Source organism: Sus scrofa, chromosome 13 (genome assembly GCF_000003025.6).
Source record: "Sus scrofa isolate TJ Tabasco breed Duroc chromosome 13, Sscrofa11.1, whole genome shotgun sequence".
Classification (NCBI taxonomy): Eukaryota; Metazoa; Chordata; class Mammalia; order Artiodactyla; family Suidae; genus Sus; species Sus scrofa.
In genome coordinates, this window is record NC_010455.5 from 135649994 (window position 1) to 135665092 (window position 15099).

The window sequence follows — 15099 nt, forward strand, 5'->3', positions numbered from 1 at the left end:
TAATTCTTGCTCCTGGCCACACAGTGTAAAAGCGAATCCCTTTTCCAAGCAAGAGCCCTTCCAAGTATTGGAGCACTCCAACCACCTTTTCCTTTCTTCTCCCTGCGTCTCATTTTCCCGAGGTTAAATACGCGGAGCTCCTGCAACTACTTCTGTCGGAGACAAGGCCCCAAACTGGGTTTCCGGACTCTTGAAAAACACGTGTCAAAGCGGATGACTCAAAGAGCAGAGTCTGCCCTCTAGGTCAACAGTTCGTGGTCTCTAGGCTTTGAAAACCGACTCATCTTGGCCGATAACAGGGTCTGCCCGCCTGCCTGGCTCTTTAGCTCTCACTCACAGCCCAACTCCTGTCACCCCCACCTCCTCCTGGTCCCCATCCCTGCCACCCAGCCCTCCTCTTCCCTTTCCCGGGCTGGCACCTGACTCAGAAGACGCGGTCGAGACACGATGCCCCGCAGATCGATGTACACGGGGGAAGAGAGCCCACTCTTCAGCACGAAGCTCCCAAATTTGAAAGCCTGCACGTCGTACAGACCAGTCACCAATGACGCCAAAGCTACATCGGCTGCGGCCATGGTCCCGCGCTCCTAGCTCACACCAAACTCGAAACCGCGGCTTGCCTGCGGCGCCTGATGACATCACCTGATAAGACCCGCCTCTTCCGCCGCCCTTTCCGGAGGCTGGGCGGGCTCTCGGCGGGCTGTTCAGGGTTCCCAGGAAGTCGGAGTCGAGGGTTTAAGGGCAGGTTCCAAGTAACGGTAGCGAAATTTACCTTGACGCTTCCTGTGGGTGAGATGGCTAGGCTTTCAAGCCTCGAAGAGTTAAGAGTGGCTCCAGGATCTTAAAATCAAGACTCTCAAGAGAGTTTGTATAAATCCTGCCTACTTTTTATGCCTCAGTGTCCTCTTAAAATTGCTTCTTGGGCGAGCATGTCTCTATTTGCCTGGTAAACTGCCCTCTCCCTTCCTCTTTCTCCAAATATAGTGTAAGTTTTGGAAGAGGAGGACTTTTGCTCAATTCTTTTATTAACTTCATGGCATTTGGCATTTGGCAAATGTTAATGTCATAACAATTTGCACGTGGGTTATAAAACGCTTAACAGGTAATTGTAATAAACCTCTTCTGCGTTTGGACTTGGTTGTTTTGTTGTTTGCTTTTTAAAATTTTTTATTTATTTTTTATTTTCTTGTCTTTTTCTAGGGCTGCACCCACTGGCATATGGAGGTTCCCAGGCTAGGGATTTAATCGGAGCTGGACCACAGCAACACGGGGATCTGAGCCCTACTGCGACCTACACCACAGCTCACGGCCACGCAGGATCTTTAGCCCACTGAGCAAAGCCAGGGATCTAACAAGCTACCTCATGGTTCCTAGTTGGATTGGTTAACCACAGAGCCACATTGAGAACTCCTCTTTGATTTTTTTTAGGGCCGCAGCTGCTGCATATGGAAGTTCCCAGGCTAGGTGCTGAACCCAAGCTGTAGCTGCCAGCCTATGCCACAACCACAGCATCCCAGCATCAGAGCGGAGACTGCGACCTACAGCACAGCTCAGGGCAACACCAGATACCCGACCCACTGAGCAACGCCAGGGACTGAACCCGTATTCTCATGGATACAAGTCGAATTCGTTTCTGCTGTGCCTCAATGGGAACTCCTGGAGTTTATTCCCATTAGAGAAGCTCAAGTGCTTGGAACATAAATTGCATAGCAGATGAGGAAGAAAGGGAGGACAGTAGAGGAAGATGAATTGATTGGTATCAGGGTTATCTAGGAGGATAATTATGCCAGCCAATCTGAAAACCTAAGTGTATTTGGTATTTACACATAAATTCCTTAAAGTAGGGGTGATTCCCATTATGTATAGAAGGCAATACTTTAATGACAATAACCCTTAAAACAATGAGCTCATGATTGTTACTTACATTGTTCTGGGCCACACCTTTGGCATATGGAAGTTCCCAGGCTAGGTGGTCCAGTTGGAGCTACAGCCGCTGGCCCGAGCAACACTGGATCCCAGCCGAGCCTTTGACCTACACCACAGCTCACAGCAACGCTGTATCCTTAACCCAATGAATGAGGCCAGGGATCAAACCTGCAATCTCATGGATACTAGTCGGGTTCATTAACCGCTGAGCCAGGAAGGGAAGTCTCTGATTTTGTTTCTGTGTTTTTTAATGTATGTCTGTGTTCTCTGAAGACAAGATGACCAGCCAGTGTGAAGGAGCCTATGCTTTTGACAGTTCTCATTTCAAATAAAGGCAAGTAAACCTTGATGAAATAGAAACCAAATGTTAAAATATTTTAGTTATTTGCAAAATAAGCTAATCAATATACTTCAGATCCTACCCTGTCAACCTTAAGAATAAGATGACCATTTATTTTACCAGCTAAATGAATTCTGTTTGGGATTGGCAGAGGAATTACATTTGGGGCATGCAAACTATGGTAAACATAGGCAAATCGGAGAACAAAAAAGAAGAATGTTACTTTATGGAGAACCGGGAAATTGGGAGGGGCTGCTTTAAAGTAAAGTCCTTTGGAGGAAATCAAGGATTCAGGGTCATAAGGGTTTCTTATTGGCTGAATCTTGGTGCTTTTCAAGACTGCCCACTGTAGGTGGGGAAGGAGAAAAACTTCCCTCCTCATCCTGGGGTAGTAAAGTAAGCCTCTTCCCGCCCAGCAAAGTAAAATCGGCTGCCTAGGGTGGTATGTGCTGGTGCCTGCCTAAGAGCTCCTCCTTCAGGGCTTCCACACTCCATTTCAAATGTGGTTATCTTTTCTTTTTCTTTCTTTCTTTTTTTTTTTTTTTTTTTTTTTTTTTTGCTTTTTAGGGCCGCACCCAAGGCATATGGAGGTTCCCAGGCTAGGGGTCTAATCAAAGCTACAGCTGCCAGCCTACACCACAACCACAGCAGTATCAGATCCGAGCCGCATCTGCGACCTACACCACAGCTCATCTCAATGCTGGATCCTTAACCCACTGAGTGAAACCAGGGATCGAACCCTCAACCTCATGGTTCCTAGTCGGATACGTTTCCACTGCGCCACGATGGGAATTCCATGGTTTTCCTTTACTTTCACACACTCCAGATAATTGTCAGTGTCCTATGAATCCATCTCATTTGCACTGGTGTGGCACACACAGACTCTTTCAAAACCTTATCATATCTGCACAGGCTAATCCAGGCTCCTGGAGTCCACACTATGTTGCATACACTTGTGAGATCTATCCCAAATGGCCTGCCAATTTTCTAACAAAGTTGCCAAATAAAACACCAGAATGAAATTAACAACACACATCGAGTCTTATTTGGCATTTTTGGATAGAGAAATATCTTAGAATACCTCTCCAAGCTACAAAATTGTTGCTTTCTTGGGAGTTCCTGTTGTGGCGCAGTGGTTAACGAATCCGACTAGGAACCATGAGGTTTCAGGTTCGATCCCTGGCCTTGCTCAGTGGGTTAAGGATCTGGCATTGCTGTGAGCTGTGGTCGTAGACTCGGCTCGGATCCTGCGCTGCTGTGGCTCTGGCGTAGGCCGGTGGCTACAGCTCTGATTAGACCCCTAGCCTGGGAACCTCCATATGCCGTGAGAGTGGCCCAAGAAATGCCAAAAAAGACACACACACAAAAAAATTGTTGCTTTCTTTCCACAATGCTGGGCAAATTTTATTATAGTAATAATGCAGTATCTTCACCTTGTCAAAGTCTTTCATATATTTGGAGGAAGAGCAAAAAAAAAAAAATTACTCTTTTCTTGCTAACAGAAGTTTTAATTAGAAAGAAAAGACCACCAGAAATAATATCTTTAGTATAGTATATTTATAGGAATGCATAACTTGTGAGATGTACATTTTGAAGTTTCATCCATAACTTATAACATTTACTGTAGTAATAATAACAAGACAGCAGATCATCACTTTACAACATTACACATGAGTGATTTTGACTTACAAATAAAATATTTACAACCTACCTTTACAAAACGACGTTGTGTGCATACAAAATGAACAACTGCAGAAAAATTTAAAAATAATGAGACAACCAAAAACCCAGAAGATACACTTAAGGCAGACCAGCAAGACACTGAAATAATTAAGGCTGTGGAATTCTTCTGCACCTTGAAAATATAGAGCTATTTATCAATACTGTGGAGTGATTTTAAATCAACTGTTACAAGCGTTATGGAAGTATGTACTTATATGTATATGTGTAATGGTCCCTATGGGGAAACCTGTCCACTTATAGATAAGGCCCTTTATCTGAATGGTCAGAGAAGCCCACACTCTCAAAAGACTTGGTGGGGAGGGGTCACTCAAAACTAAGGGGTGCCAATGAAGTTCGCAAACCAACAATTATTAATTCAAACAAAGATTCTTCTGACTCCAGGTAAACAGAATAACTTAAATGATGGCCACATTATGTTTCAAGCTTTGTAGACTTCAGAATACAGCAAATAATTCCCCAATGAGTAGAATCTAACTCTCCCCATCAGCCCTAATGGTTTTGAATGGCTCTCAATGGTTTTCTAATAGAAAAACTGACCCACCTGGACTGTCTTCAAATGGATAGATTTCTGCATATGAGCCATAACATATACATACATATTATACACTATATACATGTACAGATGTACATATATCCATATTTTCCAACAGTTTGCACTTTGATCACTATTGTGCTCTGACTAGGATCTCATTCTGAAGAATATGTCTAGTTTTTTTTCACAGTCTTCACATTTGTCTTAACTACTAGTTTTACTCACCTTCCCCATAGACTAGGCTGAAGTTTGGCAGAAACAGAAGTAAAAGCACCAGGGTCAAAAAAAATCAAACACAGAGAGGACAGATATGGCTTAAGTTCATAAGAGAAGATGTATGTTTCGTTAACTTCAAATTCATAACCACAGTCTGAGATCAAGGTAACAGTCCCCGTTAAGCCTACAGGATGTGGATTCATTTCTTGATAGAAGTCAGGGCATTGATGGAACTTTTATACTAGCTATTCCTGGGCTAGGAAATTTGCTTGCTTAAATTAAGCTTCAGGATTGAGATTCTGAAAATTTCTATTTGCACGCTTTTCCAACACCCTCCATTTTCTCAGTCATCCTCACCATCCAAAATAAGTTATCTGAATAAACAGTTAATCTCGATCATTTGAATAAAAACTAAATCTGACCCCATTTTAGAATCTCCCAGCCAACAAGCTGACAGGAAACTCAATAGCCTATGAGTATAATTTCAGGCTTTCCATCCATGTCCATTAAAGAGGAAAATTCATCTTAGAGTACTTGCTTTTTCCTCTCCTCTAACTTCTACATATATGGAAAATGAGGAAGAAATGATTTTTAGAGAAAACATGGCCTGTGATATTTCTGTGTTCTCTTTTCGTATAGATTTCTCACGTGAATAATATTCTCTAGTAGAAACATCTAACACTATGCACAAATTTCAGCCCTTTTAAACTCTCTAAAATTAATGAAACAACTCAGAGCCTTATAGTCTTTAGAAAATAGGTATCAAGACGGTAGCTCCCCTTTTCTTAACGGAGTATGTGTAAACCTTATCTTTCCTAACCCTACCCTGGGTTTAGTCATTCATTTCCAAACAATCCCTAGATTTTAAATAGTTAAGAAAAACCGTAATGCAAATAAATCCATGGAAAGCTCCCACATTATGTTTGCCTAACCAAGACTCCACAGAGACGCTACACAGGAAATAAAGAAATAAGGCCCACATTCCTCAAAACTGAATGAGGAAGTGGTGAGTTGGCCCCACTATAGAGACTCTTATGTTTGAAATATTTTCTCCTTTATCAAGCTCATGGGACGAAGGTTTCGTTAATACACAGAAATAACCACCATCCAGTGTATAACATATTTGCCCCTCATATTCTCGCAAATCTAAATTTCCATGTTTTTCCACATAGGCAAGGAAAAGGTAATGACTAACTCCTGGGCAGTAAATCATATAGACGATCAGAAAGCAAATAGGTGACTCCAGAAACACCTAGCAATCTAAAAAGAAAAAGAAAAAAAAAAAAAAAAAAAAAGACCCAAGGTTTTCCTTCTAAAAGCCAGCAGTCCAATTCATTTCTACACCTGTGAATTTAATTTGCTTCTTATAACAGGTGCCTGTGAGACTCTGAAGAAATGAATTGTGAAATCAGAAAATATTTTATTCTTACTTCTGCCCTCCCAGTGAGGAAAGGGGATGTTTTGATTCTCCTCTGTCAATTTTTCCAGAGCATAAAGCTTGAGAAGGTCATCACAATTGCTTTGGAGGGCATCTCACTCTTTGCTTCCGCTGCCATAGGGCATACTGGAGAAAACAGTTTATCAACAAACACTTCATCAGCTCGCCTAACCTTTTTTTTAGACAACCTTTTAAAGCATCAAGACCAAATAACATTCAGACAAAGAGCACCTAGTGCCTCCAATGAAGATCAATTTACAGCATTTAATTTCATGAGTTTGCAAATGGTATCCAAAGACAAGAATATCGAAATCCTGGAATGTTCAAAGTTACTATCAATAAAATCTTTTAGCACTGGCAGTGTATAGCACTTAAAAAAAAAATCAAAGTATTTTTTAGACATCCCAACAAAGCTATTTTCCCAACATTCCTATGAGATTAATTCCTCCCTCCTTCTCCCCAACTCCCATTTTAACAATGGGGACATTTGGGGTGGAAAAAACAAAGACTTTCTGTAAGAAAGGACGAATCAGGAATAGCTGAGGTCGAAACTCGTGAATTCCTGGGCTCACCCTATGTTCAGATGGTTTCTTTTAAAAGATATTTTAAAATAAAGAAAAAAATGCTGCCATATTATCACTCTAAATACAATGAACTTCTTTATCTCCCGTTCTCCCCTCTGAAAGGCACTACTATTTATAAAGACTTGTGAACCACAAAGCGGTGCAACCAGCTTTTCCTCTGCTTCCTCTGCTCCCCCAAGAGTGTTTATGGCTGTCAGAGACCTGAAGGACACCTCCAACATTACAATTTTGTTTCTTAAAAATGTTCCCACATTCAGCTGTAAGTTGCTATAAGTCTATTTAATATGAAACACATGTAAAAGATGCAGTAAATTATTATACCTTTAAAAAATCCTTGTGGGTTGTCCCTGATCTTTTCCTCTTTCTGCACCCCACACTTACAAAACACCCCCCCAAAAAAACCTTCTATGCAATGAATATAAGCCAAGCAAGAAACTTGTGACTTTAACCAACATTTATTTTTCCCATTTCAAATGGAAGTTCACTAATTCCTAGTTAAGTTGTGATTGCAAGAACCACCATAATTATAGTAGAAGTGGGTTTTTTTCTCATCTCTCCCCTCTTCTCTACCACAAAGTAGTAAATATCTCTGCCAAAATAGGTATAAGGAAGTGGTTCCTAACCCTTCATCCTTCACCACAGTTGCCCACTTGAACCAGAAATGTTATCTCATCCCTAGTGGAAGCGACCAGGAGCTTTGCAGACAGGGTGCCTCCCTGTTAGTTTTCTTCAGTTATCAAACTATATAAAATATACACCCTTTCTCTGGGGGCCTCTATTAAACTCATTCTACTCTAATGATTGTACTTTGGCTCCAATTAACAAAATCACGCAACTTTTCATTTCTCTGTCCCTCCTCTCCTGTCTCCTCACTTCCCCAGCATGGGTACTTGAGGGGATTCCACCCAACTTCCCATCTGGACCATCCCAACTCTGTGTAAAAGCTGTTTTAAAAGCTTTGGCTTCCATCTAACATTCTGTCAACTGCCCTCCCTACAACACGACTTCTCTGATGCTCTCCTGTGCAGTCTGGACACCACTGTCCTTCTGAAGCAGAAACTCAGCTTGTCTCTTATACGGTCATGAAAACTCACCATGACTCAGCAGGGGGCTCTTTACTCACTGTCCACAGTGGACAGAACAGGACTTGCCGAGCCATCCTGCATGGATATTTGGAATCCTCAGTGCCTGTAATCTATCCCATGATGAGCCCTAGGGACCAGGCTTTTTTTCTTTCATATCTTACGATGAAGACATGTTTACCAAAAGAGGTTTTAGTAAATATGTTTTAAATCTCCAAATCTTGTATCCTATAGTATTTGTACATACACATGAATTTAAATAAAGTCTATGGAGGGTTAGTCAAGAGAGAGCTCTGAGGAAGGGAGCTTTGATGACCCAGGGCCATTCGAAAACTAGGAAACAGATACAGACGGAGTCAGTTTCCACATATTTGGTTAATCCTGAAAATACATAAGTGCTATCTAGTCTTATTGCTTGTACTTTCTACTAATTTATTCATTTATAATCTTGGATGGGATAAGGTGGAGGGGAGATGAGGAAACTGACTTTGAAATCAATGGAAATGAGTGGTGAGGATTTTTAATTTTATACTTCCATTGTAGGAATAGTGTTTTTATACATTAATGTTCAGGCTTAGTTCCATCTTTTTCATTAAGATAGGTTTGTACTTTATCCTTCATAAACTCTCTATCTGCACTTCTGTGCCGCATGATTTTTTCATTTCCTCAATCCTATTATAGGAGAGAAGCAATTAAACCTGATTTGGACAGACACTTGAGTTATATTTTAAAAATATCATTCGCATAACAGTGATGTTTAAAACACACACTAGGAAATAAGCAGTGGATCATGAATAAATACAAAAACAAAACCTCTTTCCTGAAAACCAAAAAGAAAAGGCAAAGAAAGGAAAAAAAAAAAAAAAACATGAAATGCCCAGGTTTAATTTTTTTTTCCATCAGTGGAAAAAAGGGCAGTTCATAATCAGCTGGGAAGGAGAATGTACAGCAGAAAGCAGCATTGGCCTCAAAGTGCAATTAGTCCTTTTAGTCCAGGGAACTCTCAGCGGCTGAATGGTGGTAGATATTGCAATTGCAGTTAAAACTCAAAGCTCTGTTCGAGTGATATATCAGATTGTATTCCATGGCTTCAAAAAGGACTTGGGACCAGGCCTTTAAAAGGCCTATATGGCTGCCTCCTTTTTGGTAAGCACCTCTTTTGCTTCCATAAGAGGTTAGAAACAAAGCAGGCCAACTTTCTGAGGACTGCATCCTATAGCTGCAGAAGATATCAGAAAGTGTTGTTATCTTGTTCACAGGAATTACAGGAAAGGTTTCCACTGGTACTTTTGTATGGACCTGTTTTATTCGTTACCTATTTCAAATCAGGTGTAGACATGAAAAATAGCCCCACAACTCTTACTGTGTTTGGACTTATTTCCTAGCAGGCTTTCCTGCCAGATGAACGCTGAGCTGCCAGTGAATCTGGGGATAGCATTTCATAAATAGAATCCAGGTGAGTCAAATACCTGTGACGGAGAGAAAAATCTTCTCATCACAGATCGCAAGAGGAGAGCATTGCTTTCTCTTAATGCACAGGTTCTGGTTGAAGAGTTCTATACAAGATTTATAAAATGATCTAAAAAAACCTGTCATCTAGTTGTGCTTAGTCCAAACAATATAATGCTTCAGGGAAATAAGTTACTGAACTGGCACACTCAAAGTTACTTAGGATTGATTTCATATATATCTCTCTATATTATAAAACTCTGAAAGCCGAAGGAGATAGATTTTACGGCATGTGTCCATGTAGCCTATTCAGAAACTATATCTAAGTAATCGAAACCAGAACAGTCGACATACATGACATCTCTGTTAGACAGAACCTTTTGCTTCAAATTCCAGCAAAGGCAGAAACCTTCTCTACTCACTGCCTTGAGCTTCAGTTTCGCCCAGTGACCCCTCATCTGATTAAAATTTCATAACCGCTCCTACCCCTTGTCAGCTTTACCTCTCTTTTGAATCTTTTCTGTGACTCTTGACATCTGTGTCTCTTCTGAATGACCTTCTGGCAAGTCCCTGGATTTAGGGGGCTCTTCCTGCTGCTCAGACCCTGAATAACCACTGATGAGGTTGAAGAGGTACCTCTCTCAACCCAGAGAACCGTGTGGAGGGAACTACTTAACAGGATTATTTACAGACACATTCAGTCTTGCTTTGGTTCACACTGCACTTCCATGTGAAACCTCAAGGGCTGGGAGGTGGCTACGTCCCTTGGTTTACCCGGTTGACAATATAGCTCTTGACGTTGGGGACAGGCCGCACGTCGTTCTGGTGCTTGCGGCGCTCTATGAAGCACGCCAGGCGGGAGGTGTCCAGGGGGATCTTGGAGTAGCTGCCATTGTGGGGCTGCAGCCATGGATGCTGCAGGCAGGTGGCCGCCGTGGGCCGCCTCCGAAAGTCTTCCTGGAGGATCACGTTGATGAAATCTCTGGCAGCATTGCTCACTCCACAGAAGTACTCGTGGGGGAAGCTGAAGTCCACCCTGCAGACGTTGATGCACGTCTCCTCTTTGCTCTCATCCAAGAAGGGGGAGACCCCACTTAGCATGACATATGTCAAGACCCCGATGCTCCAGATGTCGGTGCCCAGGGACACAGGGATGCCCTGGATCACTTCTGGGGCGGCAAACTCAGGGTTCCCCAGCAGGTGGTGGATATGGAAGTGTCCTGAGATCTGGACGGCATCCTCCAAGTCAATGAGCTTTACTCGAGGCACTGGGATCCGTAGGTCAATGAGCAGGTTTTCAGGCTGCAGAGACCCGGGGAGGCGGGGAGAAGAGAATGCAAGTTCAGCGCTCTGTTCTGCCTGCCAGCAAGACCCCATCCACTCAAACATGGCTGTGCTAGTCTTTGACAAAGCCTGTAGTGCTTGGGACGCTCCCTAAATGCATAGGAGGCTTCAAACTGAACTAAACTCTAAATTTGGATGGTGCTTCAGGGAAAGATTGGTTGATGTTGACCTCATGTCTTCTTAACTAGCCCTTACTTCTGTGCTGAATCAAGAAAAGAATTTTTTTTTTGGTCTTTTGTCTTTTTAGGGCCGCTCCTGCAGCATATGGAGGTTCCCAGGCTAGGGGTCCAATTGGAGTTGTAGCCACCGGCCTATACTACAGCCACAGCAACAAGGGATCTGAGCTGCATCTGCAACCTACACCACAGCTCACAGCAATGCTGGATCCTTAACCCACTGAGCGAGGCCAAGGATCAAACCCGAATCCTCATGGATGCTAGTCGGGTTTGTTCACCACTGAGCCACAACGGGAACGCTGGGGAAAAGAATAAATTCTTTATTTTGGAGAACAGGAGCTTCTTTCTGCACACCATGAAAAAGAAGCTATGGCAACGCCGGATCCTTTAACCTACCATTCTGGGCCGACCAAGGATCAAACCTGCACCTCTGCAGCGACCTCAGCTACTGCAGTGAGAGTCTAACCTACTGCATCATGGCAGGAATGCCATCCTCTGTAAAGTTAGTTGAAGTGGTTAAAGCTTCCCTAGCTTCTTTGAGCCCAGGAGTCATGTGACTTTAGTGTGTTCTCATTTATTCATGAATAACATTTAAATTGTGTGATGACCCATTTTGCATTCAATATTCATAGGGATTCTAATGAAAGTAAGTAAAATAAAATGAGCATTGACAGCTCTCAACAGTAATGCCTGGCAGGTTGGACCTCACCATTTCCCTGCCAGAGTTGCTACTTCTTATTACCTTTATGTCCAAATGTGCAACCCTGCAGTTGTGAAGGTACTGCAGGGCTTCCATGATGTCTCGGATGTAGAAAGCTACTTTTTCTTCCATCAGCTCGTCATGATTCATAAGGTAGTCTAAGAGCCGGCCATCATCCATCCTGAAATAGGGAGAAAAAGGCACAGGAAATCTGTTACGAAACAGAAAAGAAACACACGTATACTTCTGTAAGAGCTCTAAGAGTTCTCCTATTCTCTATTATAAACGAAGGTCAAAGTCACAACACATGCATATTTTAGTTAGAGCCCAAAGTTAGTACCATGTTCAGCATTTATATAAAAAGGGCGAGAGGAAGAGAGCCAAAGAGCTAGAGAGAGAGGGAAATTCATGCTTCAGGGAAGAAACTTCTATAACCTTAAGACACATTCTGTTTTGTTAACTTTTGAAATTGCTCACAAAGAAAAAAAGATACTCCTTTAAGATAGGTTAGACTACAAAATAGAGAAAGGAGGGAGAGATAAAGAGAGAGATCTTGCAACCATCTGAATAACTGGATCCTGGTGGCTTTGCAAATTGCTTTTACTTGTCCATTTTTAGTTGGGGAAAAATAGAAAGCAGGCAAAGTTTGACCTTGGCATTCTTGACTCCCTTTTGCATCCTCTCCCTCTTGGACAATTTTCCAACCTTAAAAACTATGACTGAGAATCTGGCAGGGGGAGCCAGCCAGATCTGGATTCAAATCCTGGTTCTGCCACTTCCAGGCTGGGGGTTTGGAGCAAGTCATTTAAACTCTCTGTGTTTTGGTTTCTTCATTGTTAAAAAGAGAGAGTAACAACAACAATAATACCTATTTCATTATGAGGACTACCCAAGTATCAGGTGATACGATGAGGCATTGAGCATAATTAGTAGCAACAGTAAGTGCACAATAAGTGGCAGATATTTTCAGGTGCCCTGAGCCTCCTTCAGCAGGGAATGACCAGATGTCAGGTGGCTGTTCCATGGGCCATTGAAGGCCATCCCCAGGAAAGGTCCAGGCAGAGGAGCCTGAGCCAGGGTCGGAAACCACTTTTGAGCAGAGCTGACACCCTCTGGCCATGTTTCCATTCTGTTCTCTAGCTTGTTCCTTCCAGCAAGATTGTTCTCTTCTCCTGCTTTCCTTGACAGGATCAAAGGCTTGGTCCAAGGAAGGCCCTCTCTGCTTTCCTCTGACCCTGCCAGGGTTGGGTGGGAGGGGTGAGCATGGAGCAGCATAGAACTGGGCTTGTTAGATGCATCCATTGAACTTCTTGGAGTGTTTTAGGGAGAAGTTAGAGTAGTACTGCTCCGAGACCAGAAAGTCTCAGCCACCAAATTCGTCTTCAGAGTTCTTGGATAACACAGATGCCCGGGCTCCACCCTAGACTAGAGGGTCAGAACCTCAGATGCCCAGTAGGGAAAAGCTCTACCGTTGATATAGATGGCCACCAAAGGGGTCCCCACAGTCGTGGCATAACCAAGACTTAGCACAGAGTTTAGCTCAGGCATTGCCTTTCCACAAATCTTCCCTGAACCTCAAGCTCAGCCAAGCCCTGCTCTATATTTTCACACAACCCTCTCCAAAATACGCACTTACCACGCTATGCTGAAATCATTATCTGCCTACTTCCTCATTAGATTTTTTTTTTTTTTGGTCTTTTTGCCTTTTCTAGGGCTGCTCCCACAGCACATGGAGGTTCCCAGGCTAAGGGTTGAATCAGAGCTGTAGACACCAGCCTACGCCACAGCCACAGCAACGTGGGATCCAAGCTGCGTCTGCGACCCACACCACAGCTCACGGCAATGCCCAATCCCCAACCCACTGAGCAAGGCCAGGGATCGAACCTGCGACCTCATGGTTCCTAGTCCGATTTGTTAACCACTGCGCCACAACGGGAACTCCACCTCATTAGGATTCTAACTCCTCAAGGGCAAGAAATAGAACTTCATCTTTGTTCCTGACACTCAGGCCCAGGTCTACACAGTGGGTGGCACACAGTGAGGTGCCATAAATGCTTGATAAATGCGTTCAATGCCATATTCAACTCCTTTAATTCCTGCAACATGTCTGAGAAGTGGAAATACTTCTCCGGACTTCACAGATGAGGAGCCTGAGGCCCAGAACGCCACATACACGGCTCCACATCACAGAGCTGGGATTACAACCCAGGTTCTCCATGCCAAGATCAGCTTTCTTTGCATTACTCTATGGCAGTCTAGTAATCAACACCTTCCCTCAGTAACTGACAAGACTGAAGGGACAAAGCTTCTGGGTCCGCTGTACCGCCTTGGTTGGTTCACAAGTGACACTACTTTTTATTGGAACTCAAGTACTTTATGCTGTCACTTATAAACAAAGATAGTTCACTGTCGATAGAATGTGCCTTTGAGTTAGGAAGCTCTCAACAAACAGGTTAGGCTCTGAAAATTTGCTTGTAAGTGTATTTATGAAGTCTAAAGTGACGATCTTACCAGCTACTACATGGCTACAGAAAGTTAAGGATCATAAAAGGGTTACAAATGCTAACAGTGACATTTTAAAAGTCTCCTCTTATTTCTTTCTTCTTTTTTTTTTTTTTTCAAGGGCCCCACCTGTGGCATATGGAGGTTCCTAGGCTAGGGATCGAATTGGAGCTGTAGCGCTGGCTTACGCCATAGCCACACTAACACAGGATTCAAGCCGTGTCTGTGACCTACACTACAGCTCATGGCAATGCTGGATCCCAACCCTCTGAGCGAGGCCAGGGATCAAACCCGTGTCCTCATGGATACTAGTCAGATTCATTTCTGCCGAGCCACAACTCTTATTTCTTTTCAAGTAATTAAAAAATATAGCCTAAGATGTTTGGATGTTGGCTTTTTTTTTTTTCTTTTTATGGCTGCACCTGTGACATAGAGAATTTTCCAGGCCAGGGAACAAATCAGAGCTGCAGTCTACACCATGGCCATGGCAACATCAGATTTGAGCCACATCTGTGACCTACACCCCAGCGTGCAGTAATGCCAGATCCTTAATGCCTGAGAGAAGCCAGGGATGGAACCTGCATCCTCTTGGACACTGTGTTGGGTTTGTAACCCGCTGAGCCACAATGGGAACTCCTTGATTTTTTTCATCATAAATGAATTTATGATAAGTCACTGCTTCAAAGGTCCCCATACACACACAGCTAGACTAATAAGCACACAAGAGCGTAGGGACTAAAAGCACAGTTGGGAAGCTGTAAATTGAGGTGCTGCTCGATTAAACATAGGTTCACGTGGAGCCATACTCATCATCAGTCTTCAGTGTCAATGTGTCACCTCTTCAGGCCCAGGGCTTCATTAACACCAATCAGATAACACTTAGGTGGGGCTCCGTACTTCTGAAAAGATGGTTCTCTTTAGCCCCAATAAGATCTCTAAAACCACAGAACCTGACCTCTGTTCTTAGTTTGGGGAAGGAGTGGGAGGGATGCGATCTTATTACCCTTTTCTGGGGCCCAGTATGTGGTCCCAAGTATATGGCCAAGTAAGTATATGGCTGCCTGACT

General features: G+C 43.1%; 2 protein-coding genes across 2 annotated transcripts in view; both read right to left on the reverse strand.

Annotated features, from left to right (window-relative positions):
* Positions 1-663, reverse strand: part of UMPS (uridine monophosphate synthetase) — a 38800-nt gene extending 38137 nt beyond the window's left edge. Inside the window, exon 1 of the mRNA XM_021071253.1 lies at positions 420-663. Coding sequence (XP_020926912.1) covers positions 420-575 — 156 coding nt within the window. The 5' untranslated portion in view covers positions 576-663. The remainder of the gene's footprint in view (positions 1-419) is intronic.
* KALRN (kalirin RhoGEF kinase) overlaps positions 3802-15099 on the reverse strand; it is a 623278-nt gene continuing 611980 nt past the window's right edge. Inside the window, 2 exon segments of the mRNA XM_021071254.1 lie at positions 3802-10612; positions 11573-11711. Of these exon segments, the coding sequence (XP_020926913.1) occupies positions 10067-10612; positions 11573-11711 (685 nt within the window). The 3' untranslated portion in view covers positions 3802-10066.